The sequence below is a fragment of the Bombus vosnesenskii genome, unplaced genomic scaffold, assembly GCF_011952255.1.
Source record: "Bombus vosnesenskii isolate JDL3184/JDL3185 unplaced genomic scaffold, Bvos_JDL3184-5_v1.1 scf7180000013264, whole genome shotgun sequence".
Classification (NCBI taxonomy): domain Eukaryota; kingdom Metazoa; phylum Arthropoda; class Insecta; order Hymenoptera; family Apidae; genus Bombus; species Bombus vosnesenskii.
Genome location: NW_022882924.1, coordinates 723,850 through 749,217, shown reverse-complemented (window position 1 = coordinate 749,217; position 25,368 = coordinate 723,850). Strand labels below are relative to the sequence as shown.

At 45.9% G+C, this 25,368-nt stretch overlaps 1 protein-coding gene across 1 annotated transcript; it reads right to left on the bottom strand.

Annotated features, from left to right (window-relative positions):
• Positions 1 to 34: 34 nt before the first annotated feature.
• On the bottom strand, positions 35 to 25,331 carry LOC117239510 (facilitated trehalose transporter Tret1-like). The gene is made up of 7 exons (XM_033505132.1): positions 25,243 to 25,331; positions 18,908 to 19,361; positions 8,217 to 8,406; positions 7,784 to 7,955; positions 7,426 to 7,698; positions 5,923 to 6,231; positions 35 to 3,596 (listed from the first exon to the last, which is right to left on the bottom strand). The coding sequence occupies exons 2-7, from the start codon at positions 19,137 to 19,139 to the stop codon at positions 3,171 to 3,173; spliced, it is 1,602 nt and encodes a 533-aa protein (XP_033361023.1). The 5' UTR covers positions 19,140 to 19,361; positions 25,243 to 25,331; the 3' UTR covers positions 35 to 3,170.
• Positions 25,332 to 25,368: the final 37 nt, after the last annotated feature.

Below are 25,368 nucleotides of genomic sequence, written 5' to 3'. Positions count from 1 at the left end.
AGAAAAGGAGGAAGAAAAAGATTTCATCTGTTACTTAACGAGTAATACTTTAAAGTTATAATTTATTTAGTTGTAACAAAAGTATCGTAATTACACTATACGTTTAATGCGTAACAATACGTACATACGTATATATATATATGTACATATATACAGTTGCATAGGATATATATATATATATACAGTATCGTCGATAAGAAGTTCCTAAACTTGATTTCCTTTGTACCCTGATTATTTATTTGAACGTTATCACATTCTCTCATTGCTTCGTACGCGATATTCCACGTGATCATCATACTCTATTTTAAAAATCTACTTTGCTGACAATCGCGTGGAAAATCGTTATCGCTGGATCTGTCTAATCGCTTCGAAGGCCTCGCGAACAATGCGCGTACTTCAATCTTTTTTTTTTTTCCTCCGTGAACAGTACAATTTCCTCTAAACATGACGTTACTTAAATTAAAAAACAAAGATAATAACAGGTTCTGCGAGCGCTTCTCTTCTCGATCCAAGTGGAAATTCCATACACCGGGTAATTCGAACGTCACTTGGCCGCGGTTCTCTTTTTCCTGCCATATTCTTTTGTTTCTTAATCGAGTTTTTAAATTACGTTTTACACGCGCGTGCAATCGGGTCATCTTAAGCATATCTTAGGAAAAGTCTTATTGCTCTTTGAAATAGAGGAACATTTCAGGAATGATTCTGCAACGTCTAGCTCCGTTTTCACGATCGGAACGAAGAACAAACGCATCGGAAGTCATTGCTGCGTACAGATTAGCGCAAAGGAAAATTAGTTTCTATCAATGACGACGATTTCGCATCCTCGAGAAGTTTACCATGGACGATATGTTTCGTCCCATACTCGGACGATTCTGACCTCGATGAAATCCGATCGAGGCGCTCGACTTTTCATCGCGATGAATATGTACGCAACGACCGACTCGATCGATCGTCGATCGTTGTACACGCGGTCGGTCGTTCATTCTCCCTTCGTTATTTCCAGTGTCTTTCTTTTCCTTCGTTTCGCTAACGCGCACGCATCAACGAATAACCGCGTTTCGTTACACATCGCGTTACCAAGCCGATAATTTTTCCTCTCTTTTTTATTTTCTGATCTTTCCGCGCGTATCGTTCGAGATAGATACATCGTGCTAGGCTCGATGAATCGTTTTCTACCTGAAAGATATGTCAAGCTCGATTAACCGCTACTCGTCGATATGTCTCGTTTCTCCGACCGTATACCTTAAATGTCGCGACCTTGTTAGAACGGTATATATTTGGCAAATCTTTAAGGCTATCGCGTAAATGCAAATACAATTGTCGTTCCTAATCGTTAAGAAAAAAAAAAGAAAAAAGAGTGTTGCGCACACGCGTATCGCCGATGCGTGAAGGATATCTCATCGAGGAAAATTCTTGCGATCTTTTTCATACTATAATCCGAAACGAACGATTCAACGGAACCGGTGTTAATTGAAGTGAGATATAAGTAGGCACGTCCGTTGCTAGATCGCGCGAATAACAGAAAACGAACTCTATCGATACTCGAATAAAAAATAGTTACGTTACGACTTACTATAGACAAAATTATGCTTAAGAAACCAACGTTTAGACCTAACATCGCGCAACGAATGCTCGCGAGATGCCGTTTATAACCAGGGTGAGAAATTCGTCGAAGAAAGAAACGAAACGCTAAAGGAAGAATGATCTCCGAACGCCACCGCACGAAAAAAACAAAGAAATAGGAAATGTGCGCGCTAGCGTTAAAACGTGTCATCGATCTCGCTCGGTTTTGCCCGCTGCTACGGAAACACGTTGTCGCTTGGTTTCTTGGTCACAGAAATTATGCATCGGCCTTCCTAAGAACGGGACGAGAGTCGTCCAAAGTATAGCGCAATAGTTTCAAGAAATAATTTTCCGTAGAACGATCTTCTCTCGAGTTTCGTTGTTGCGTTTAAAAGTCTACTCTTGATTAGAAGGATAAAGACGACGAGAAACAAGAAGGAACGCGAGTCTCCACGAACGTTCCAACAATCGCGTACGAAATAGGAATGTGCTCTCTCCCTGTCTGATCGTTCGTTACGATAAGATTCGCTTCTCTAATTAATCTTCCTGCATCGTCCCTAAACGCAATTAACGCGTCCCGCTCGTGGAAACTCCACGACTCGGCGGTGAGCGACCAAATACCGACTACGTCATTTTCTTTTCTTTTCTTCTTTTATTTTTTCTTTCAGTTTTATTCCGCCTGACGCGCACGAGCACACCACACGTCTCAGATAAAGATCGATCGTTTTCGCGGAATTCCCGCGTGCAAATCGCTCGTCCGTTCCGCTTTACAATCGTACGATTTCGCGACTGCATCGAAGAACGATCGTCGAAGACTCTTTTTCTCATCTCTGCGCCATCTTTCTCGCGATTCTACGGAACTTACGCGATCGAAAACGGAATACGCGTCGGTGCGATCGTTTCATGGTCGGTGTAGCGGATCTCGTCCTCGCATCTATACGTATCTAACGCGGCGTTGAATTATTAAATATTATGGTACTTGGAAGGATCGGATAAAATCTTACGTACAAAGGAAACGACGCGTACGTTAAACGGCTAGGGCTTGTCAAAAAATAAATACATTCGTTAACTACTATCGCGCGTACGAGGCGAGAAACGCGCAGTAGGCGAGTACCGTTCATTAGCTGAGCTGTTCGTTCCTCGGAACATGGAAAAAGTAGACGTTATTCGTTCTATCGCTCGACATCTCTCTACCTTGTTTACGTATCGTTTGAACAGATTATAGAATGAAATAGGACACTCGTTCGAATCTCTGTCGCGTTTCCCTCGTCGTTCTTTACGATCGATAACAACGATAATATCGGATCGAATGCGCGCCGACGTCTTATCACATACGCGTATACCTAAGACCTAAAAGTCACGAGCGTCGTCGTTCCGGCCCGTTTCCTATTCTAACGATAGGTTAGATTCTAACGACAAAAAAAGAAAACAGTATCGGATCCATGGTCTTTGGCAGTATAAAGGCGCGCTTAACGTATATACGTAGTATACAGAAATAGGAAGAGCAAGAACCGTTCGACGAATACGATTGGTCCGATACGCGAACGAGGGTGAAATCGAATCTCGAGATCGTTCTCGAGTCACCACCCGAAACCGCAATACTGTTTTCACTTTTTACTCGAGCTTCCGAACTCGGGTATCTCCGAATGTTCGACGCCGCTCAACACGTCTTGAATCTCTTGCAGGCTCTTTCCCTTCGTCTCCGGTAATATCAGCACCGTGAACAACACGCTGGCCACGCAGAATACGGCGAAGATCCAGAACAAGGCGAATTGGCCGAATACATCCTGTAGATTGTTAGCGAACTTGGTGATGAAGAAAGAGACCAACCAGCACACGCACACGGTGATTCCGGAAGCCTTCGATTTCACGTTCGATGCGAACATCTCACCCATGACGGTCCACGGGAGGGGACCCCAGCCTATGCAATATACAGCGATGAAGATGACCAGCGACACGATAGGAAGCCACGATATGGCGCTGACGTCCGACTTTGTAACATCTTGGAGGAACATGTACAGACCCAGAGCGATCTAGAAATCAAACACACATAGCTGTAAATAGGAAACTCAGGTTGCGAGATATTTGGTAAGAAAGATAATCAGCGCGGCGATGCTCCACTCGCTTCGAATAAACTTCAACTCCGATCGTTCGGACGGTACGCGTCCGACGATGCTCGCAAGGCGGGAAAAAGAATTCGCGATCGGCCGATTATCGGATGATTATCAGAAGATCAGCGCTGTCGGTAATTAACCGCATTCCAGACACTTCCGGACGCGTCTCGTGTCTCACCGATCGACTTCTCTGTCTCGTCGTTTTTTCTTACCTTCGTCATCCGTTCACCGTTATTACGAAATTCAGAAAACAGCGTTGTGGCTGGCGAAGCAACGATCGATCCTGCGTACGCGTGCACGTAACGAGGCATTGACATTGATCGCGGCCGCGGATCGGTGCAACAATCTACGGCTATGGATAATTAACTGCTCGACCTCACGATTCCAGATGCGTGAAGTCATCGGAACAACCGACGATTTCCGTGTCGACGCGTCGCTTCTTTCTGTTTGCGGAAATTTTCTTCCAGGCACGCGTTGCGAACATTACGGTAAACGAGCAGCAAGCGTAATTTTATTAATTAATTGATTCAAATTATTAATACCTATATCCGTATAGTTGGAGGTTCAGCGAGCTGTTCGACGTTGAAAAAGAACGTTCGTTCCGTTTAAAAAAAAAAAGAGCAATCAAGGATTCATTGGCCGTGGTTCAATCAGTAGGATGTCGAGAACGCGTAGAAGCGTAAGAAAAGCCTCGATAAACGTGCGTGAAAAACCATTTGTACCGCGTTATAGAAAATTCAATCGTGGATTCCAAAAATCCATTCGAGAGCGATTTTATAATCGAAGATAAGCGAAAGAAGTTATCGCCTTTGTTTCGTGTAAAAATTGGATCGAGAATCGAGCGACGAAGGTGGATCACTGGGGCGACCGGTGAAGAAAAGAGCGAACGAAGGTCGTGCGTTCGTGTTGCACCGTTGCGATGGAATGCGACGCGCATCAGAAGTACATCTACACGCGATCGCGAGGTTACATAAATCGATTTGAATAGGCGTCGCAAGGCCGCGATCGATTTGTTGCCGCTATTTTGCAATACCTGCGAAAAGTACGCAATGGACAGTGGATCAAGGCCACGGAAACGCGATACAACGACAAATCGTTGCAAATTCTCCACGAGGATCTGGTAATCTCTCTTTCTCTCTCTCTCTCTCTCTGTGTCCCCTTTGTTTCGACGATTCCGAATTTTTCGAATTGCAATCGTGATTCAAAACGATGGAATGTACGTTCTGGTTGTTTGTGCAACTTGTCGATAATACTAATTGACCGATAATGTAATTTTAAAAGAACTGTCAATCTATCGTTGAAACAATGGGACTTGTCATTGAGATGAGAGATAAGACCGATTATATATGCCGTCTCTCCGACACGAAGAACAATAGTTTCGACTTGCCAGAGACGTAGATGGATCCGCGTGACATTGGAATTTTTCCAAGCAAATCGCGATCTTAGAACGTTTCGGAATGAAATCGCTATCAATCGTTATCACTGTACCGGAGAAGTCGATCGAACGCCAGACAAATTCTAACCGCGAATCTCCGCGGCATCGCTGATATTCCAGGTGGAATAGTGGGGAACATGGCGCAGGTACTTACGAAATACCGCGAAAATTGCACGTCACGTAACTCGATTAGGTAACTGTTCGAAAAACGTGGTTATGTGACCGTCGAAACGCATCGTCACCGACGAGTTGTTTTATAATCGAGGTGGCCACGGAGCGAAAGCGTAACTCGGGGTCCGCGTTATGCTGCCTGGAATGACAATCGATCGCGTTTCGTACGTTTTGAACGATCGCGGAATAATTTGTTCGCCATTAACCGATGCTTCCAAGCGTTAAAGTAAAGTAAAGTAGCCTTTACGAAATATCGTTACGACACCGGAGGGTACGAGACCCGGTTAGCGTCCGGAGAATCGTACCTCTCGCTCGTAGCTGTCGTTCGATTCCACGTGCACGCGTTCGATCGAGGACGATCGATAGAAGCGTTTGCAATTTTATATTTCCAAGTCGCGAGGACTAACATCTCCATCGCCTTGTTTCTCGATAAGCACGACTCACGCGGTAGCATCGTAAAGAAATACACGGCGATCTTAATTGCGGCGAAAGCAATACGATAACGCGATAGCAAGGGAGCGACAGTACGTTCTTTGTACGATACAATTGCTACTTCCGTGGAGTAACGTAGCTATGCGACTAGAACGTAACGCGATAAATTTATACGATAAACGCGGACTTTGGAAATATTTCACTTACCAAGGAGGCAATCTCGCCAACGCCGGACGTAATGAGCAGCATTCTCCTACCAAGTCTGTCAACGATCACCGGCGTGACCCCGGAAGCAACCACTTGCACACTACCGACGATCAGAGTCGATATGGAGTCAGGTAACGCACTGTGCGCAGCCTGGAAGATGGATCCCATATAGAAGAGGACCACGTTGATGCCACTGCACTGTTGGAACGTCACGAGCAAGCACGTATATATCAAAGCTTTAAGGTTCGCCTTCACGTTGAATAAATCGCTGATCTTCGCTTCGCTCTTGAATGCTTCGTCGATGGCAGCCTAAACACCAAACAAACAGATTACGATCGACTATCTATTTATTCATTCGAACCATATCGCAAACGCTGATGTTAGTCGCTTTCCGTACCAAAAGAGTCGAATCATCTTCCATCGATAAATCCAAGAAAAATTTGTATTAAGGGCTTGATAAACAAGTTGCGCGCAACTTGTCGCGAAGAAGTGTGAAAAAGTTGAAGGAAAACGATGGAAGAAGAGATCGAAGAAACGATGGACGACGAAAAAAAAAAATATCGGTTCGGCGACCTACCGATCGAGATCCATTAGAAATTCATCGAATTTTAACAACGTGGTCGCAGAAATCGAAAGATCGAACGTCGATACGCGTGACGATCGCGTTGCTGCGGCACGTGACACGTTAGTCAGCCGACTACGCAATAGGGCATACTCGGTAGCGTATAGAGGCACGTTGGAGGTTGCAGGAACGCTGCTCCGCGCTGTCATCATTGACGGATCAAGGAACGACCTTACCCCCGGCCTCGTTAAGCAAACGTCACCCGAACGCCGCACTGATACGACGTTGCGCCGCTCGCTCGCGCTTTACCACGCGATCGGTCTTATCGTGGCGCTCCTCTTATCGACTCTCGCCCTCCGCATCGATTTTTGGTAAAATTCCTGTGTTTATGCGAGACCTTGTTATCAATCCTTCCGATTCTTCTTCTTTCGTCATACAAAACTCTGTTTATATTTATCGTTTGCTGGTTGCTCGTTGCTTCTATAAACGATGCAAACTCTTGCGACGGTTTTAAAACCGTGAAAACGTTATTCCTTTGTATCTATTCTCCTGCACTTTGCCGTTACGTACAACAAGGTGCTGCATATTGCGTATTAATATTCCTGCGTTATCGAATTACGATTATTCCTAACGCAACCGCGCCTGGTCCATTTAACGCGCTGGAAAAGATCTCGAGGCCTCGTTCAATTTCGTCTCGCATAACGACGGTCATCTTGGTCGGTGTTGCGACATTCAGGCACGTGCTTCGTATGTACGAGCTTCTCTCGCGATCAACGTGACCTTTCCGACGCGTGCTGGCGGAAATTGTTCTAGTCTCGACAGCACACGGAAATAGTCGGTACCGCGCGGAAATAGAATTCAACGGACGACAACGACAACGTTTCTGAACTATTCTCGGGTCGTATTTTTTTTTTTCTTTTTATTAATTTTCCATTACATACCTGCATTTCGTCGGCTTCCTTTTGCACGCTAGCGGGAGACTTGCATCGTAACCAGGCCAAAGCTTTGATCGCCTCTTCTCTCTTGCCGATCTTCAGCAAATGGTACGGCGATTCGGGCATCATGAAGAAACAAGCGACGAATACCACGGGTATAATGCCGCAGAGTATGGCAAACGTCAGATACGACACGAACGGTCCGATGCAGTACGCATAAAGGAGACCGAAGCTGACGAACAGTTGCAAGAAGGATCCTAGAGCTCCTCTGACGGACGTCTACGTAATTGCAAACAGGATGGAATATCGATTAGACGCGTTATAACGAAGCACTCGGATTGGAAAGAGTGGATGCGACGTTTACCTCGGCGATTTCGCCGCAGTACATAGGAACGACCGTGAAAGCGAACGACAAGGCGAAGCCGAGAACTATTCGTGCCGCGTACAGTTGATACACGACGCCAGCCGTTGCCACTAGGATCCAACCGGTCAGAAATGGTATCGTACTGAGTAGCAGCGTCATCCTCCTACCGCATCTGCGAACCGATTAGATCGGATTAGACGAACCGTCTTGCGTTTACGTATTTGCAACGGTGTGCGAATTTCGAGCGTTAAGCGTCTATACGCGCGATAATTCTGGCGAAAGACGTTCGAAGCTCGATCAGCCGCGTGGTCAAGGCTTCGAGTTGAAAGCCTTGGCCAAGTTTGACCACTCTTTAGAACGTGCTATAGGTCTATCAACCAGTACACGCGATAACAGATAATAATACGATTGTTCCGTAGAAATCGCAATGTACCTTTCCGCTAAATATCCAGCTGCGAAACTGCCGATCACAGCACCCACGGAGACCAACGAGCCGATCCAAGAGTTTTCATCCGGGGTTATCTTTCTGCCGAGAGGATTGTCGTCCACGCTGTCCTGTAGCCTAGGTAATATCGGACTGGTCCATCCTAACAAAGCACCGGCTGCAACGCAGCACAAATTTGCTGAAATCATAACGTTCGTTGCTATTAATCTCTTTGTCCGTCTGGTGCAACGGCATCTGCGCGAGAAAACGACACGACATATTCGAAAACGGTATTGACGATTAGTTAGCCTCGTTTCGCGCGATCCAAGATGTACGATTAACGAGGGTAAACGATAACGAACCATCTCCTCCAAATATATATTTTTCGCGTGCGCGATAGTCACGGTTAAGTTACGTCTGCTGGCAGAACGACCGCTGGTCACGTTTGTCTCTCGCGATTTTCGATTCTCGTCGTGATCCGTGCGCATAATCGGCGTGCGACGTCGGAGACGAGAACGACCAATGTTCCGAATAGATTTACGTGAGAGAGAAAAGGACGGAGATTAGACGATGCGAACGCCAGGCACGTGGAACAATTTGCCAACGACGCCATCGGTAACGCGTTCAAAAAATATACGAACAACGGCTCGCACGTCCGATAAACTCCGACCGGAGAATGTTTTCGTGCCCGCCCAGATCGAATTCTTTACGAAATTACTTTTTCGTCTTTCTACGGAGTCAACGATCCTTCCGAGTCGTCCACTTAGAATCGCGCCGTCGCTTTTACTCTCGCTTCTTCGCTCTCTTCTAATCGCTCGTTGAACGTCTCTTACGAAACGAGAAGCAAAAAAATGATCGCGCTGTACTCTCTGTCAACGCGCGAGACAAGAGGAGAGCGATTAAATCGATACGCGATAGCAAGGTGATTTTAACGCCGGATCCATCTATTACGTTAATTATCGTTCGTACTATCGCTTTCGATTATCTGGTCGTCTTCGACGCTTTCCGTGTTTGCCCCCCCCCCCTGCCGTCCCTCTTTTACCCCTGTGGCGTTCGACGCGAGAAGTTCGATCGTCGATACGCGAAATCGAATATCTCCGATCGTACAACGGTCGATCACTGGTAGAGCGAACCGATAAGAAAGAATGGAATCGCGAACGCGGCTGCATTTCGCGCCTGACTCTCTGTCCTCGTTGCGGAGATGATATCATCGAGAATAACATAAATCAGGAACGTTTTGTCATGTTATGCACGTTCGAAAACGTCCGATGTCTATCGCAACACTAAACTTTACTGCTTACGTACACGGCCTAGCTTAAACCTACGCTTATCGACGTAATTAGAACGTTTGATTCGTCCGCTGTGGGATCTTGGTATTTTCGAAGATGAAGCTTCCGAGTCCTCGACGAGAGAATTCGACGCTCCTGTTAGCGAACGACAGCGAGCATTTTCATAGGCAAAATGTAACGCGATAGCTTGTATCTTGCCGCCTGCTTTTCCGCCGAAACGCGGTTACGAGGATCGGTAGTTCGAGGGCGTTTCGCATGATCGGCAATTTCAAAGACAACGCTCGAGAATCTCGGCACACCTGCCCATATAAAGATACGAGAACCCGACGTTCAGTGGAGCACGGTGTTCTTGAATCGAAGAAATTGGATGGAATTGAACGAGACTACGTTAAAGCAGATTGACTAATCGAATTAGACTGGTTAAGATAATCGGCGGATGAATAGTTTAAGTCTTTATCCAGCGCTGTAAAATCTCGATTAAGTGCGACTGCTCGATCATGTTACGAGGAATCCAAGGTAGCAGAAGTCTCTCGTTGCGCTATTGTGCGTAATTGAAATGGACATCGAACGTTAGAACGACGGAACGTCGGAATATCGCCGGTAAAACGAAATAAGATAACTTTTTCTAGGAAATCGAAGAAAGTGTCGAACTAGACAGAGTCTAGCGATTTCGAAGTGGCGATCGAAGGTAAGGAACGAAGGAGTCCGAGTACGACCGTCGTACGCGACGAAACGACACGTTAAACGTTGTAGCCGAGAGCAATGCAACAGGTTTACATAATCGCCGCGGAATCGCTCTTATATCATCGGATCGCGTGCGACATTGCAACGCGAAATAAAAATAACCAGGCGTGTTCCTCGCGACGAATGGTTGCGCCGGTCGCCGCGTGAAAAATCTCTTGCCGGGATATCGACATCGGACATCGTCGACTTGTTTGTTCGCTACTAGGTCTGCATTCTTGGATCTCTAATAATCGAAAAACGAGATAATCCATGTTTGCGTTCTTCTTGCGTAAAGTATCTGCCGTTCTTCTGTCAAAGCATCGGAGATATCATCGTTTATTCGAAAACGCGTAGAAGGAAAGGACACGACTCGAACGCGATTCGTTCTTCGAAGGGGATAAACGTGAAAAGCGTTATCGATCGGCGAATTACCGCAACATCGTTGATCGTTCTAAATCGTTTTAAACATCGCGTAAATGGATCGATTAATTTCTTCCGTTCTACAGCCGCGGGAAACGTGCAACGAAATAACAAAGAAACTTCACCATCGAAACGTTTAATTACCGTAATATCGCGAGCGGAGACGATATACTGCCGGAAGCGGCGTTCGGATCGGCAGGAATCGTCGTATTAACGAGTCCGTTGAATCTCATGTTTTAATAAAAATAATCAACGATAGGATCAGATACTCCGCGACGCGTTTCCTTCGTCGATATTCGTCGTAAAAGAAAAGCGAAAAGAAATTCGATTCTTTCGATCGATCGCGAACGAATTTATCGATTACTTGATTTGAACAGATGTCTCGCCAATTGGCCTGCCTGCCAATTACCATTGGCATCCGCGACCAAACAACTTGTTCTATCGGCTTCTTTAAACGACGATGACTTAATCGATGCGCTCTGTCAAACATTTCGATCGTCATTGAAAGGTGAAAAAATAGTTTTCGTCGGCGATTACGAAAGAGAAAGAAACCGATTCGTTTGCTTTCGATCGTCGCGATTCTCCGTCTATCGTAGTTAGTCTATTTCCTTCGAATCTGGATTTTTCAACTGATAAACTTGACGGAAACGATATCATCTGTGTACAGAATGGTGGCAAGCTGTTATTAACGCGCTGAATCTTTCGTTTGTCGCTACGTGGTAAATCTGCGCTCTGGCAAACATAGATATCGGTTCAGATACTCGTTTATAGACACGATCATCTTCCACCACTGTATACGTTAATCTCGTACAGTGCTACAGATTATAGTAAATCGTCGCGCACTCGAAAATCTTTATCGTTCTTCCCTAAGCGCTATATCGTACGAACGATTCACGACTCGCGTATGCTTCTTCTATCGACTGACGATTCGGAATGGCCGAATTTTGATTTCCCATGGTTTTTTTAATTTCTCGTCGTCGACTCTTCGATCGAATCGAAATGACATCGGCGATACGTCGCGAGCCATTTATCGTTGCTATTTTTGTCCAGGGACAAGAAGGCCGCTATCGGTGACAGCGGAGAAACGATGGTCGTTGGTGCGTGATTTATCGATAACGAAGCTCCTAGGGGCGTCTAGAAACTACGTCGTTGTAAATTTATGCGATTAGACAAGAACGGAGTCGTGATTACCGTTGAATGGCAAAACAGTAGCCGGCGCTAAAGAAAAACAGAAGCAAAAGCAGAAGCAGAAGGGGTATTGGAACATAGGAAATTTTCAAGTCGATAAGAATTCTCATGAACTTGAGAACGTTGCGTTATCAAGTTGTACGATATGCTTCGATGAAGTATTTCGACGACGAAAGAAACCGTTTTTTTCCTTGCTTCGAAGAGGGGTGGAAATACCTGTGCGTCGAGTTGTCACGTGTATCAACTACGGCTAGATAATACGCGAGCTAACTTTGTCAACTCCTTTGTGGTAAAAAAAGATAAAATAACGGCGATTAATAGTCGAAACGATAGCGGTAACGTCACCGCTACTACAACGAACTCTCTATCGTGAAACTAGCAAATTCAGCGATGTTTCCACTGTTTTCTCGCTATATTTTGCATATCCAATTAAGCGTGTTTACAAATTGCGCAAACGCGGATTTCCATTCATTTTTCCGCGATAAAATTCTAGATCCTTCGAGGGATTTTTTTCCGATTCGAAGCTTCTGACTCGCAAACACAGTCGTCTAAACATAGACGGTATTAAACAGCCGCGAAACTAACGTTTTCAAACATTCGCCAACGCGTCGTTAGCTTGAAACGCGACGCACAATTCCCATCGCGAATAACTCGCGGTGGGTGTCGATCGACGAATCATCTCGCCAGGCCGCGGATAAACTTTCATCGTGGCACGGTCGCAGGAAACGGACCGCGATGCGAATTTTCGTTTTTCGTTCGTTTTCCCGTTATTACGTTCGTAACTTTGTAATTCTACGTATACGTTAATTTTCCACTCCTAGATTACTGGGACGAACTGAACGTGAATAAATATCGTACGTCTGGCGTCAAAATCGTATTACCGTTGGCAATAATAATTATTATAATAGTTGTTGCTATAGAAAGTTCTGAACGACGATCGCGGAAAAACAGGAAATTGTCTCGATAGCGGCATTAGAAAGTTGGTCGTTTCTCGCGCGAGAGTCTCTGATTGTCGCGTATTTTTAATTAAAAAAACAGTCGCGGTAATGAGCGGGTAGAAAGCAAGAAAGTACGGAGCAATGGTCGTAACTAACCGGTACCTTTAATAACGAGGAAACGGAACGCGGTAAACTCTCATTCGCGAATAAGCAATATCGTCGAATAAATGGAAAATACGAGCAATTTAAATTGCCAATCTTTCGTCAAAGATATTTTACGAATAAGCGAAAGTTTCTGGCGGCAGGAGAAATTGCTTAGGCGCGACGTTGTTTCGATATCGTTGGAATACGTCATCGATGGGTGGATCCGTATAGACTCGGTGTTTTCATGCGACTGGATTAAAACGAGAAAAACCAGATTATCGTAGATTTATCGTCGTTGGCTTTATTATTCGATTCCTTTGGTTCTTCGGTCTTGCGGAATCTTTTTTCTACAAAAATAGCGCGGGAAAACGTAAATATTTTTATTCGCGGAGGCTCGATCGGACGAGCGCGAATTCAACTTTGATATCGAACGATGTCTGACCAGCCTCCCTTGACGCAGTGCTCTTTCGTCGCGATAAAGCACGAATCTTTCGCAAATTATCTAAATCCACTACGATATTGACTTTTCACCTTTCGCCGACGTTCGTCTCGATCCTCGCTCACAATTAACCAGATAACGCTATCGATGAATTTAAAAGAAACTCGTGAAAAATCCTAATTCCATCAACAAAGATTCTAGGGTAAAATCGGCATTCCGTTTATTCTTGTTTATTATTTATACCGCGCGGTAGAGGATAGCCGCGATCGACGAGGTTCCAGATCGAAGATCAAGCGAAAACTACTATCTAGAGGCTATATTAGATTTATCGCGTTATCAGTTCCAGGTAATAACGTGAAAATCACGACTACCAGAAATATAGTTATCGTAGGTATCTTTTCGCGATCCTGGTCGAATTAATTTGTTTCTTTTTCTTTTTTTTTTTTCGTTCGAAAGGGAAGAAAAAGGTTCGAAAAGTATTATTCGTTGAAACTTCGCTCGAGCTCGAAGACGGTCGACTTATTATTCGAATCGGTACGATATCTTTGCGTGGCATCGATGCGTTTTAAGACTGTAATTATATCTTAAGGCGATATATGGGGCAATTGGACGAACGACGAGCATATTTTTGCAAACGGAACGTCTCGTTACGAGATTCGAGAAAACGTACGTAGCGTGGAGCTATTCCGTTTTGTGGCAAACATTCGTGATCTTTGACACGAAGGAGATATCGCTACTCGAATGTTTAACAATAACGAGAGATAAGAATTTATAAGGTAACGAGGAAATTGTTGGAATACACGTGGCACGATACGCGCCTCTGGTCGAGTAAGATTCGTCACGTCGAACGGGCAATTGGCATCATCGAGGGAGCGAGCTTCGAGTCGCGTGAGAGAGACGAGCGAAGCAGGTGAAAGTGACAGGGCATACGATCAAATTAATCTACGTATACCTCGCCCATCCAATCTATTAAGATTCGACGTATTAAGTACTCGATCGTCTCGAGATTTGAAGAGATAATCGCAATTGAATTAAGAGCTCTACGATTACGATTTCACGATGCGTTGTCGTTTGCGAGCTTTTTTCGGGATTCCTCCGACTGGAACCGCGCGCGATTTTCTTAAAGTTAGTTAAAGTCGAACGCGGCAAATTTGGGAAATATGGCGCGAATCGAAGCTAATCCGGAGAACTTGGACAATCTCGCCGGAGTTTACAGATCGATCCTGCGAACGAAGCTCGACGCTTCGCAAGTTGCAAACCGCGTTTTCGTGAAATTTTCTATTCGGTAGCGATGATTCGCCGGTTTTGCTGCAACCTTCGAGAAATAGTAAATCATAATTATTCGTAACACCTTAGAGATAACTGATCTATTTTTTCGAATGCTAATAAGGGTGAACTAGCAGGCTATGTATACTAATAAGCAGAATCGTATTTATTCCGATGAAGGATTACGCAAGCAAGCACGCTTTTTTAACCAGACCACTATCTGGCTATAATTACGTCTTTATCGAGCCAACTGACACTATCATTATTTTTAACGAATCGTCGCGGTAGCTCGTCATACATCTGGCATCGATCCTGTACGATCGACCGGTAGTTACTAGTCGAACAAAGCGCAAATACTCTAGTCGACCGATCGATTTTTTGTTTTCGCGCTCTCGACTAATCTTCGATAATCAATGCATTATCTTGAAATCCGTTATGTAAAACTCTCCGTTCGGATAAGATAAAAGCACGTGGGCAGGGACGAGGGAAAAGGTTTTTAGAGCTTAGCCGTCGCGATCCGACGATTTTATTCGACGCGAAGAATCGATTTGTTCGATGCAGAGAGGCGACCATCGCGTGGCACGAATTTTCCGAGCGCATACATCGGCGCGTAAATCTTTGCATAAGGCGGTAAAAAATTACTTTAACGCGCGGATTACGAAATGAAATTTAACGACTTGGTCGAAACGAAGGACGCGCGTCTCGTTTCTTCGAGATAAACGCGAGCCACGACCGTCGACCACGCCGCAGGAGAGCCTCGATTTCTCGAATTCTCCGCGGCCTTGCTGCAACGCAACAACGTTACGACGATGCGTAAAACGGGAAAAACCAAACGAAAAACTGCTTTCGTGGCAATTCCCAAACGATTCGATTTTCCCTAAGACGTTGTAGGGCGTCTCTACCTATGTAGAAGGAGCGAAGGCGTAGCCTCGTGAAAATGGATAAAAGCTCGCTCGCGGATCGTTAAAATCGGACGATGTGGGCGGACAAACCTTCGTAGGTCAATATTCAGGCGTGAAAAACGGCCGTTCGTCACCGTTTAAAAAATCTAGTTTTAGCTGAAAAATTTCCAGCGATATTCGAGAGGACGACCGCAAGATTTACGTGGAAATTCATCTTTGAAATATTCGGGACGTTTGACGCTTATACGCGAACGAGATAGTCGATACGTACGGTATAGGAGGGGAGAGGGGGGGGCGAACCTTTTACGAGATTTATATCGGTAGAGCGATCGACGCGAGAGAACGTGATCGAGAATACGGTCGAACGAAATGCGAAGAGTGTCGCGTGCAGGACAATGGGTTTACGTGGGAGCAACAGTCGCGAGGAGAGGTTCGTGTCCTCGAACGGCCGCGAATATTAAACGATTCGCATCCGGCGTCCGTCCAAATTGAATCACGCCCGCTGAAGATTCCAATCAACTCAAACTACATCCTTGTTAGTCACAACATTGGTAACAATTCGGTCATCCGATACGTAAAACCTCGAAACAAATCGCGCCGTCTCCAAGCGTTTAGACTCTTTCGTCCGATATTTTTGTCCGTGATTTTTCAAACACTGTAACTGGCGATTACTCTAGATTCGGCTCTCTGTTGCGATCGTTCCGAGCGTTCGAAAATTTTGCCAAATCGCGCCTGTATATTCGTCGAATCGACGCACGAATCGATACCGCGTGTTCGCGTTTCTCTTCCACTTTGTTCCAACTTTGAACCAAGCGCCGACTTTGCCGCGTTCCCTCTCTTTCCTGCAGTTTCGTTTCTTTCGTTTATCGCGTCACGCTATTTCCTTCGCGCCTGTCACCTACGAGAGCCGCGTTAAAGATAAACGGCGTTATTTTCAGTCACGGCATACCGATTTTCTTCCTTGACACTCGTACGGTGCTATTCGAGGTCTTCCTTCCTCGATCTGTTCTTTTTATTCTTTCTTTTTGTTTCTTTTCTTTTTCGTCGCCTGAGAGATTACATTTCGATATATTTAGAAAGACAGTCACTAAATATACCGAGAGAAGGGCGAAGAGGAACGCGAAAGAGAAACGAAAAACTATGGACTGTCGATGTCGACCGGTTGGATCGGAGCAATGCCAACAGTTGTTGTTTCTCGTTCGAGTCTCCATCGTCGAGCGTTTGTCCGATTTTACGTCGCTCGTTACGAGAGGCTGATGGAATTCGTCGATTCAAAGTACAATAAAAGAAGGAGGGCGTGTAGGATGAATCACGGGAATGCAGATTATTTCGAGCGAACGTTTTCCGCTCGAACACACGAAAACGATACGATGTTCGTTGGACGGCGTGAACTATCCGAATACGTATTTTCACAATGAGTTATAGAAACGCGAGAAATGGTCCGTGAAACACGTGGATGCCACCGTTCTGTCGCCGACAATGTTATCTCGTCGTTTTCAACGGTCCGATCCACGTAACTCGACGGCGAAATCTATTCCTCGCTAAAGCATCGACCATGCGATTTCTACGTGGAATCTCTACGTCCGCCTACGCGCACGATCGTAGTCGGGAAGAAAACGAAGCGTTGGGAAACCGAGATTTTACTTTATAATTACGTATAGCTCGATGGCGACTTGGATCGTGGCGGCAAACATTTAAACAAATATCGCCGATTGTCGATAAACGCGACGTTGCATAGTCTCGCGATACTCTCATAAATTTGGACTCTTGAACGATCTACGCGTCGTTTCCAACGGAAGCAAAAGTCCGACGTCGAGAATCGTGGAATCGCGATTACTGTTCGTCCCTGCTCGATCGCAAATTCATATTTGCTTAGCTGTCTGGTATAACGTACGCCGGATTATTCGACACGCGCTTCTCCTAGAGGAATAGAACTCTAGAATTTTCAATTCTCGTTTTCGCGTGTTTCGTTCGTTTTAATCGAGAAAAATTATACGAGTCGTCGTGATCTACCGAGAGCCAGAAGTAAACGTTCGCTAGGCTCTACCCCTTAATAGCTACCATAGCGGTAATGATAACAGGAATCTTTGAAAAAGACACGCACACGAGGCAGAATATATCCGTAGCATGACGTCGCGTATTCTTGCGACAAAGTCGGTGCACGCGCGTTTCCAGCCAATATCGCTTCGAAACGCACGCGACCAGCGAAAACGCGCTCTCGTCCGATCGTCCGTTTACATCGCTTCCTTGTTTTGCGCACGAACACGTAAATTCGCTTTTGTTTGTCCGTCCATACGTATAACGCGCTATACTTTACGCGATCGTTTTGCTCGAACGTCAGCGATTAAGTAAGAAAATCGTTTGCTCGTTACGCTGTTACTTCGTTTGGGCTGTTTGTTAATTATCGAGCGAGGAGTCGAAGATCGTAAGATAACGGTTTTGCCACCTGTACGTGAAACGTTTTTAAAGAAAATTTACGCGCGTTACGAGCGAACTCGTTATACCGTCATCGTGTCACCGTGGTATCGCGGTATAGCATGATAATAAGTCAATTACGATTCGATTCGGCCGTTTAACGTTACGACGGTGAAACATTCAGGAACGAGCGATAAGAACTAATTTCATAAAGTAGCAGTCGCTTCGATTCTACTCTACTCGAAGATCGCGATTCTTTCTCTTCTTGCCACGAAGAATCACCACGAAGCACCAAAGTTTCTTCCTCTCGAAGCGTTGTACGATGAAAGGCGAATCGGTCGACGATTAACGGAGAATTACACGTAGAATCGATCTTTCGTAGTAGTTCGTTAGTGGAATCGAGTCCGTTGAATTTATCTAATCCGTATCTTGGAAATCTTACGTCGTACAGATATTATCGACGTTCGACGGACTCGTTAGCGCGGTAAATTTCTTTCCGCGGCGTCCGATTTATCGAATAAACTTTTCCACGAGTATGTCAAATTCTACGAACGATACGATACCTCGCTGCTTTCCAACTCTAGACCGCGAATACCGCGTTTCGTTCGCTCGAAAATTCGAGTAACCTTTGAAAACATCGAGCTTTCGATACGCGCACCTGATAATTACAGATAATCATCGAGCTGCTTATCGCTAAAAGATTTCCACGCTCGTCGACCACGTCGATTTCGTACTTTCGCGTTCCATCGAAATCCATCGATTTTCGAACGAGAATTCCACGATCCCTCGAACAGCGGCGCGTCGTGCGAAAATGAAACGCTTGCCAACGGAAAAGGTGGCCAACGACGAGCGGCTCCGGGGTCGCTAAACTCGGGTCGACGGACGGCATCGTCGATAGATGCGACTCCCCGAGAGAGTCCTGGCACGCGGATCGAACGTCCGCGTTTAGCCATTGAGAAAAAGGGTTGGAACTTACCCGCTGCAGCGGCGAGATACTGAAGCAACGTCGAGCCCTTCTCCGTCATTTCTGCGGCAGGACACTGGTCACCGATCGTGCGATACTTGGGTAAGCTACCACCGAACTTTATGGGATATTTTCCAAGGGTGGGTGAATAGTACACCGTCGAAGTGCAACTCGTTGGTACAGGGCTATAGGCATACTCTTTATAGCGCCCCTCTATTTCCTCCTGGACGTGGGTGGGGGCCATTTCTCTCTCCTTTTCTGTTTCTCCCTCTCTCCTTGCGCGTCGCTTCAGCCCGTTCCTGTCTCTCGCACGTACACGGCCCCGTTCGATAAGCCCCGCTCCACCTCCTCTCCCTTCCCTCGTGCTTCCTCCTTCCTGCGAAACGAGCTTCGTCGGTTCGTCCTACTCTCGCACGCTTCGCGATTCTCCCTCCAGCTAGCGACGACCAGCAGTCTCCTTCTCCGGCTGAAATTGCAACAACCGTATACCGTGAGTTTTCGACCCTGCGGCCAGCTACGGATCGTGCCAAGGTCGCGCGATCGTCGGTCGATACGGTCGACCGACGGGGTTGAAACGCCAACAGGCGCCAAGCGGCGCCGATCGTTTCGCTTTTTCACCGCCACGGATAGTCGTGCTGCTATTCGCGCGGCTATCGAGCGTGTTAAACAGGCTGTACGAAAATCTATGGTTCTGGATCGGACGATTACTTCGCGTGGTTGTTGTTTCGCCTACGTTTCCCGTTTCCAAGCTGCCAAGCTCGTAAAGCCGGACGCTTTTAACGCGAACGTTAGCGTTAGCGTCGCCAGGCCGAAGGTCAGGGTCGTGCAACCTGCAATGGCCCGGCCAAATTAACGATCGTCCTACGTGTCGTCGCTTACGTTCCATCGCGGATTCCATCGCCTCGTCGATCGTTACGTTGTATTATATAATTATAATTACGGAACATTTTTTCTTCGCGTTCGTTATCGTTTGCGTATCTCGTCGATCTACGCAACTGTCCGAGAGAAATTTTATCATCGGAAAGAAACGAGCTCGCTCGAGTAAGAAAAAGAGCCGAGATCGGGTGTGTTTCTCGGTCGTTGGAAACGCGATGCAAAATCGCGATATAAAGGCAAAAGAACGACGAATAATTCCATCGTTTTCGTTTCGCGCTTTTGCAGGACAGCCTACTGAACGCGATAGCCCGTTGATCTTTGATTTTCTCAAGGAAACTCGAATTAGCCAGAACAGGCTAAAAATTTATATCATCGTGTCTTTCTTTACCATTCGGATGGAAACTTTGTAAGCGAATCTAAGAAAAAGGTTGCGATAGACGCGTAAAAAAGAAGTGCCGTCATCGAGAAATCTTCGCTCGTCCTTCTCTGTATATCGCTGTTGGACGATCGCGATTGTTCTCCGTATCTGCATTATCTAACGTATCGGATTTTTCTTCGGGTTTCGAAACGTTTGTCGCGATCGAACGAATACGTCTGTGGCGTAACGGCCGCGAATTAAGTCGGTCAGCAGCGGCGGTTAAAAAGACTTTACCCTTCGCCTATTACGCGCCCCTGGCATCGGCGCAAAAGATCGATACCAAATCGGACTGCACGTGTACCACGGCAGCTGCACTCGTGCGAAAGGGTTGGACGCGAGCTAACGGGGTTGGAAATACGAATGCCAAACGTTCAACGTCGCGATACACACGCTGTCACGAACAGGTTTCGAAGGAAACGATCGAATTGGAGTGCTATATATGCTAATCGTTACGTCGAACGACCCTCTACCTAGACCAGGTCATACACCGCGGGCCAGACGGGAACCAGATGTCCGCTCATCCTTACTGCGTACCCTCGATAGTCTGAAAGACCCGTGGTAAATCCCAGTAATTCGCTAGCTAAGGTCCTTCCGACCGAACAAATCTTTTTTCTAAATCGCTTTCTAAAGAGTATCGTCACCTACGGCTTGACACGGGTACGACCCTTCCTAGTCCACCGAGCTTCGTTTATCCAATCAGAAGCAACGTACGCTGCCCTCGCTTTCCTGACCAAAAATGTCACGAACAAATCCGACGGTCCCGTGCGCTAGACACGCCCGTCGCTAGCTTTCCTTCGACACAGCGTCGTCGCTGTACCTTATTTATTCTACAACTTTAGAATAGCGTCAGTAACGGGTTCTGCCTTTTCCCTTTTGCTACGTCAACTATAACAAAACTCTAAGAGCCTTGCTCGATCACCAACGAATGTCGTGCCAGTGTATCGCATCCGTATACGCCAACTCATTGTCGACGATATATATCGTAAGCAACGGTGTAACTCGAGCGTTAAAAATAAAAACCTTATAACCCTGTGAATCACAGTGTTATACCCTCCCAACCACCCCTATTATCTTAACGGAAATCAGGGGATCGATCGACTCGTGGTGTCGATTATTATAATCGTAACGGGAATTTGCGACTATCGTTGACGCGTTTCCTCGCGATTGCGTCTCCCCGCGATTAATCGAAAATACACTAACGTACGAATGCAGATAGTAGTAGGGTGGACGTAAATCGACGATAGAAGAGAAGAGAAGAGAACAACGGTCGCGTATGAATTCCATTAGCGACGTTGAACGATCGTCTACGTACGACTATTAAATAAATAACGACGCGTTCCTTTATATCGTTTATATAATCTTTCGACGTCAATGATCGCAGTTTCAGTTGCGTCAATGATCACAATTTCCCGGATGTCGAACTTTATTTTATCTTTGACCGACGTTTAGCCTACTCGAGTTGCACCGTCCAAGACGACTGCGTGTCTTTGCTACTTCCTCGTCCTACGCGTCTATCCATGCGCATTTCAGTTTCATTCACACTCGCAACGATCGTTCCGCTCGTCGATTTTCATTCACGCGCTACGCGAACACTCTGCAGCGTACTACAACGATTTGCCTAGTACGCGAAGCGCGTTACATTCGTCTCACGTACAAGCTTTTCTCGTACTCGTTACTCGTCGCTGGTCGTTACGATCTCTCGACGAGATCGAAGGAAAATCGAAGCGAGATGCTGCGTGTTACCGTGTAACGCTCGCAGTGTAAGGCTTGAAAAAAAAACAAAAAAAAAAAAGAAAGAAAGGAGAGAGAAAGTTTATAAACGTAAAGAACGGCGTTCCGACGATAGTTTGTTTTAAAAACGAGGCGAGTTCCATCCGATGTTTATCGGGAAGATCGATAAAGATGAAAGAGGAAAGGTATCGGTACGCCGTGATCAAACGAGCGGGGTCTTCTGTGCTCGTACGTTCGGAACCTGGGGCCGAGTTAATTGATTTCTAGAACCTCGGGATTACCGAAGGTTGCATCGTCCAAAGTGCTGGCAACGAGAAGGATGTTACGAGCGCCGGAGGCGTTTTTTCATTAAAAATCCGCTCCGTTGGTTCCTATCCCGGCAAATAGTCGATAGAAACGAAGATTTTTATCATAAAATCTGAAGCAAGTTTTCTGCAAAAAAATGTTAATTTCTCGTAGAATCCGAACAGAAACTCGTTTCGTTCTTTAAATATTACGACAAGTGCTTTGTACGAAATATTTTGTACATTGTCGCGTATTACGCGTAGCCTGAAAATTTTGTAAAATTGTACGCATACATACGTACACATACGTATAAATAAAACGTTAAATGTTTGAAATGTAAGCGCGGAACACGTAACATACGTAATGTTGTACGTTACACGCGGAATGTAACGATAAGGAGTACGCGCAACGCGTGTCCTCTTCGTTCGAATGCCGGCGCCCGACTGCCGCAATTCGGAAATCCCCTCCACAATTCGACGCCTCTAAGCAGACGCGTCGCTGCGTTCTCGGTTTTCGCGTCGTTCGAATCAATTTTCGGTAATATAATTATTTTCGTTACGCGAAATCGTATCGAGGAACAACATCGACCTCGATACCGTCTGCTCGCGAAATAAACGTTCTATCGGTATTTGCAACGCACATGCAATGCTAAAACATTACGTAATTTATTTCGTTTTCTTAGTCATTTTTTTTTAGACCACGATGTCTTAATTACACGATAATTAGACAAAGAAACAACACTGGCGTAACGTACAACTACAACGATACTCGGAACGTCGATGGTAAAACGGAGTATCGTATATTTACACGACAGGCGCGTCTCTCGAAGAAAAGGTAGCTACGCGATTAGATCGTCTGTTTTCGTTCTTTTCTGTTTTCTCATTTTTCATACGCCCACTCGCGATATGTACAACGCTTCGCGAGCAAACATAACTGTAATAACATCGATGGTGTTTACAAGAATACGCGCGACGCTTTCGTACAAGTATTTTCGATATCGATCGATCTCTATCTCGGCAGCGTTCCTGTCCTTTCGCGTGTATTTGTTTAAATACCTTCAACGACGAACGTTTTTCGGCTCGCGATACTAGTTTTAATTCGAAATATTCGTTCCGAGATAATTCCACGCCGATTATCGAAATTATCAGAATGCCGCGAGTGCTCGAAACAGGGCAATTAAAAGCTCTTGGTTAATTTCCAAATCTCCGGTATCGTTCCCACCACCACTACCATTCGCGGTATCTATCTCGTTCCAAGAAGTTTTTTCAGCGTTACGCGACTACCATCGCGATACCACTTAAATGGAAATGCGAAAGAAAATCGCGAATTATGTTCGACAGATTATCTACAACTCGAGAACCACTTATTTGTCACGGCCATTATCTGCTACCGAAAAAATGTTATCGGCCGATAAGATGGAGAGGAAACCGCGTACGAGAAATCGCGCGAAAGAAGGGTTCGTGGCTGGAATATTTGGTCGACGATGACGAAATCGCACCCGTGCTCGACCCTCGAATTCGCGTACGCGAATCTTTAGCTCGGATCGGTGAATCGTGCTGTACGACCGGACTATGACCGCCGAAACTCGCACCAGAGATTATTTCTGCCCGCTAACCGATCGTCCGCTCTTGCGGATAGAGGTGAAAAAAGAAAATAACGATTTGTTACCGTTCCGATCTGTTCTGTTCTTTCGAACGCGTTCGATCTTGTATTTGATCTCGACCCCGTGTTTCGTATCTTCTGTCGTTTATTCGCAACCGATATTAAACCGTTTCGCGAAGACGAGCTCTCCACGGAAGATAATCGAGGATAGCTTACACGCATTGCGAAAACGTGCGTCGAAGAAGATATTTTACAATTACGAATTCGGTTATCTGCCATCGTACGCGTTCGAGTACTCATTTAGCCTTAAAACACAAGCGAGTTGTTAAATATTGCCGATTCTATTACCGATCGATCAAAGATTCGTTTGTTACCGTTGCCGTAAATCGAATTCGAGGCTCGAAGCAACGAGCGGAAATGTTCCCTGTTTCTTTGACTTTCGGACGGATCGTCGGGTGACGCAAACCTCTAGACATAGGTGGAGCATTGTTGAAAAAGCGAACGACTCTGGTAATTTCAAGACCACGTTGATCAAAGCGAGAGGTAATCGCGCCGACGCCAGGGACGAGGCACGTCGTCGATCCTGAATCGTTGTACCGCGCGATCTATTTCGTTCGGTAATCGTTACGTTATCGGAAACTACGTGACCAATTACGAATCGATTCGAGGAAGACGATGCTCGAAGACGATCGGTGCTATAATTCCGACGTTTCGCGATCTGCTACGTTTCCGTTGGTTTATCGTTCGTGTCTTTCGTTCGTATAGGTGCGTCGATAGTAGGCGGTACGATTAAACGACGATACAGACGCGCGAGCAAAAGAAAGAATCTCCGAGTAATCGGCACGTTTGTACGCAGGGTTCAACGGTCGCGATTCTTTTTACAAACGATCGCAGGTTTCTACGAACGATCAGACACTGCTCGGAAATGAAATTCTCGTACGGTGGAACAAAAGCGTCGCGAGAACGTGGATCGTACGTCGATCTGAAACTCGCTTGGACACGGAGGAACGCGAAGCAACGAGTTTTCCTTCGAAGGAATCTTCGTTTCGCAACCTTTCGTCGCTCGATCGTGAACTCTTGGAGAACGCGACGGGTAAAAACGTTCTTCGAGGATCGTTCGTCCTCGACTTCGGGGACGCCGATGGGATCGGAGTTATCGATTCCGGTAGATTTCCTGACGACTGGAAAGTCCTATTTTTCGTTGGATCCAGGCTTGCCCAGAGATCGATAAATCTTCCACCCTCGAGTCTCCCAGCGTCGCTGTGTATCTCTACGTGGAGAGAAGAAACACAACATAACGCGGTGGCGCGTCAGCCAAGAAACATCTCCAATCGAGATTCGGGAAAAGAATCGGGGAAAGGAAGATACGACGCGAGAAAAGGAGGGACGCGAGTTTAGCGCGAAACCAGAGAAAGTGAAAAAACGATCCACTTACCGTCAAGGTGGGCGCACTTTGTCAAAATGGTATTTTCCCTAAGAAACACCCGTAATAGAGACACTCGATAATCGTTATACAACGAACTGGAACCGTTCTTTATCCGAGAATGTGTACCATCGGACA

What these genes read in the sequence shown, in the direction of transcription:
- LOC117239510 (XM_033505132.1), bottom strand. Translation starts at nt 19,139, where the DNA reads ATGGCCCCCACCCACGTCCAGGAGGAAATAGAGGGGCGCTATAAAGAG. An exon ending in GTATCTCGCCGCTGCAGCGG is followed by an intron (nt 8,407 to 18,907) that starts GTAAGTTCCAAC and finishes TTATGATTTCAG; the next exon opens with CAAATTTGTGCTGCGTTGCA. An exon ending in GCTGGATATTTAGCGGAAAG is followed by an intron (nt 7,956 to 8,216) that starts GTACATTGCGAT and finishes ATCGGTTCGCAG; the next exon opens with ATGCGGTAGGAGGATGACGC.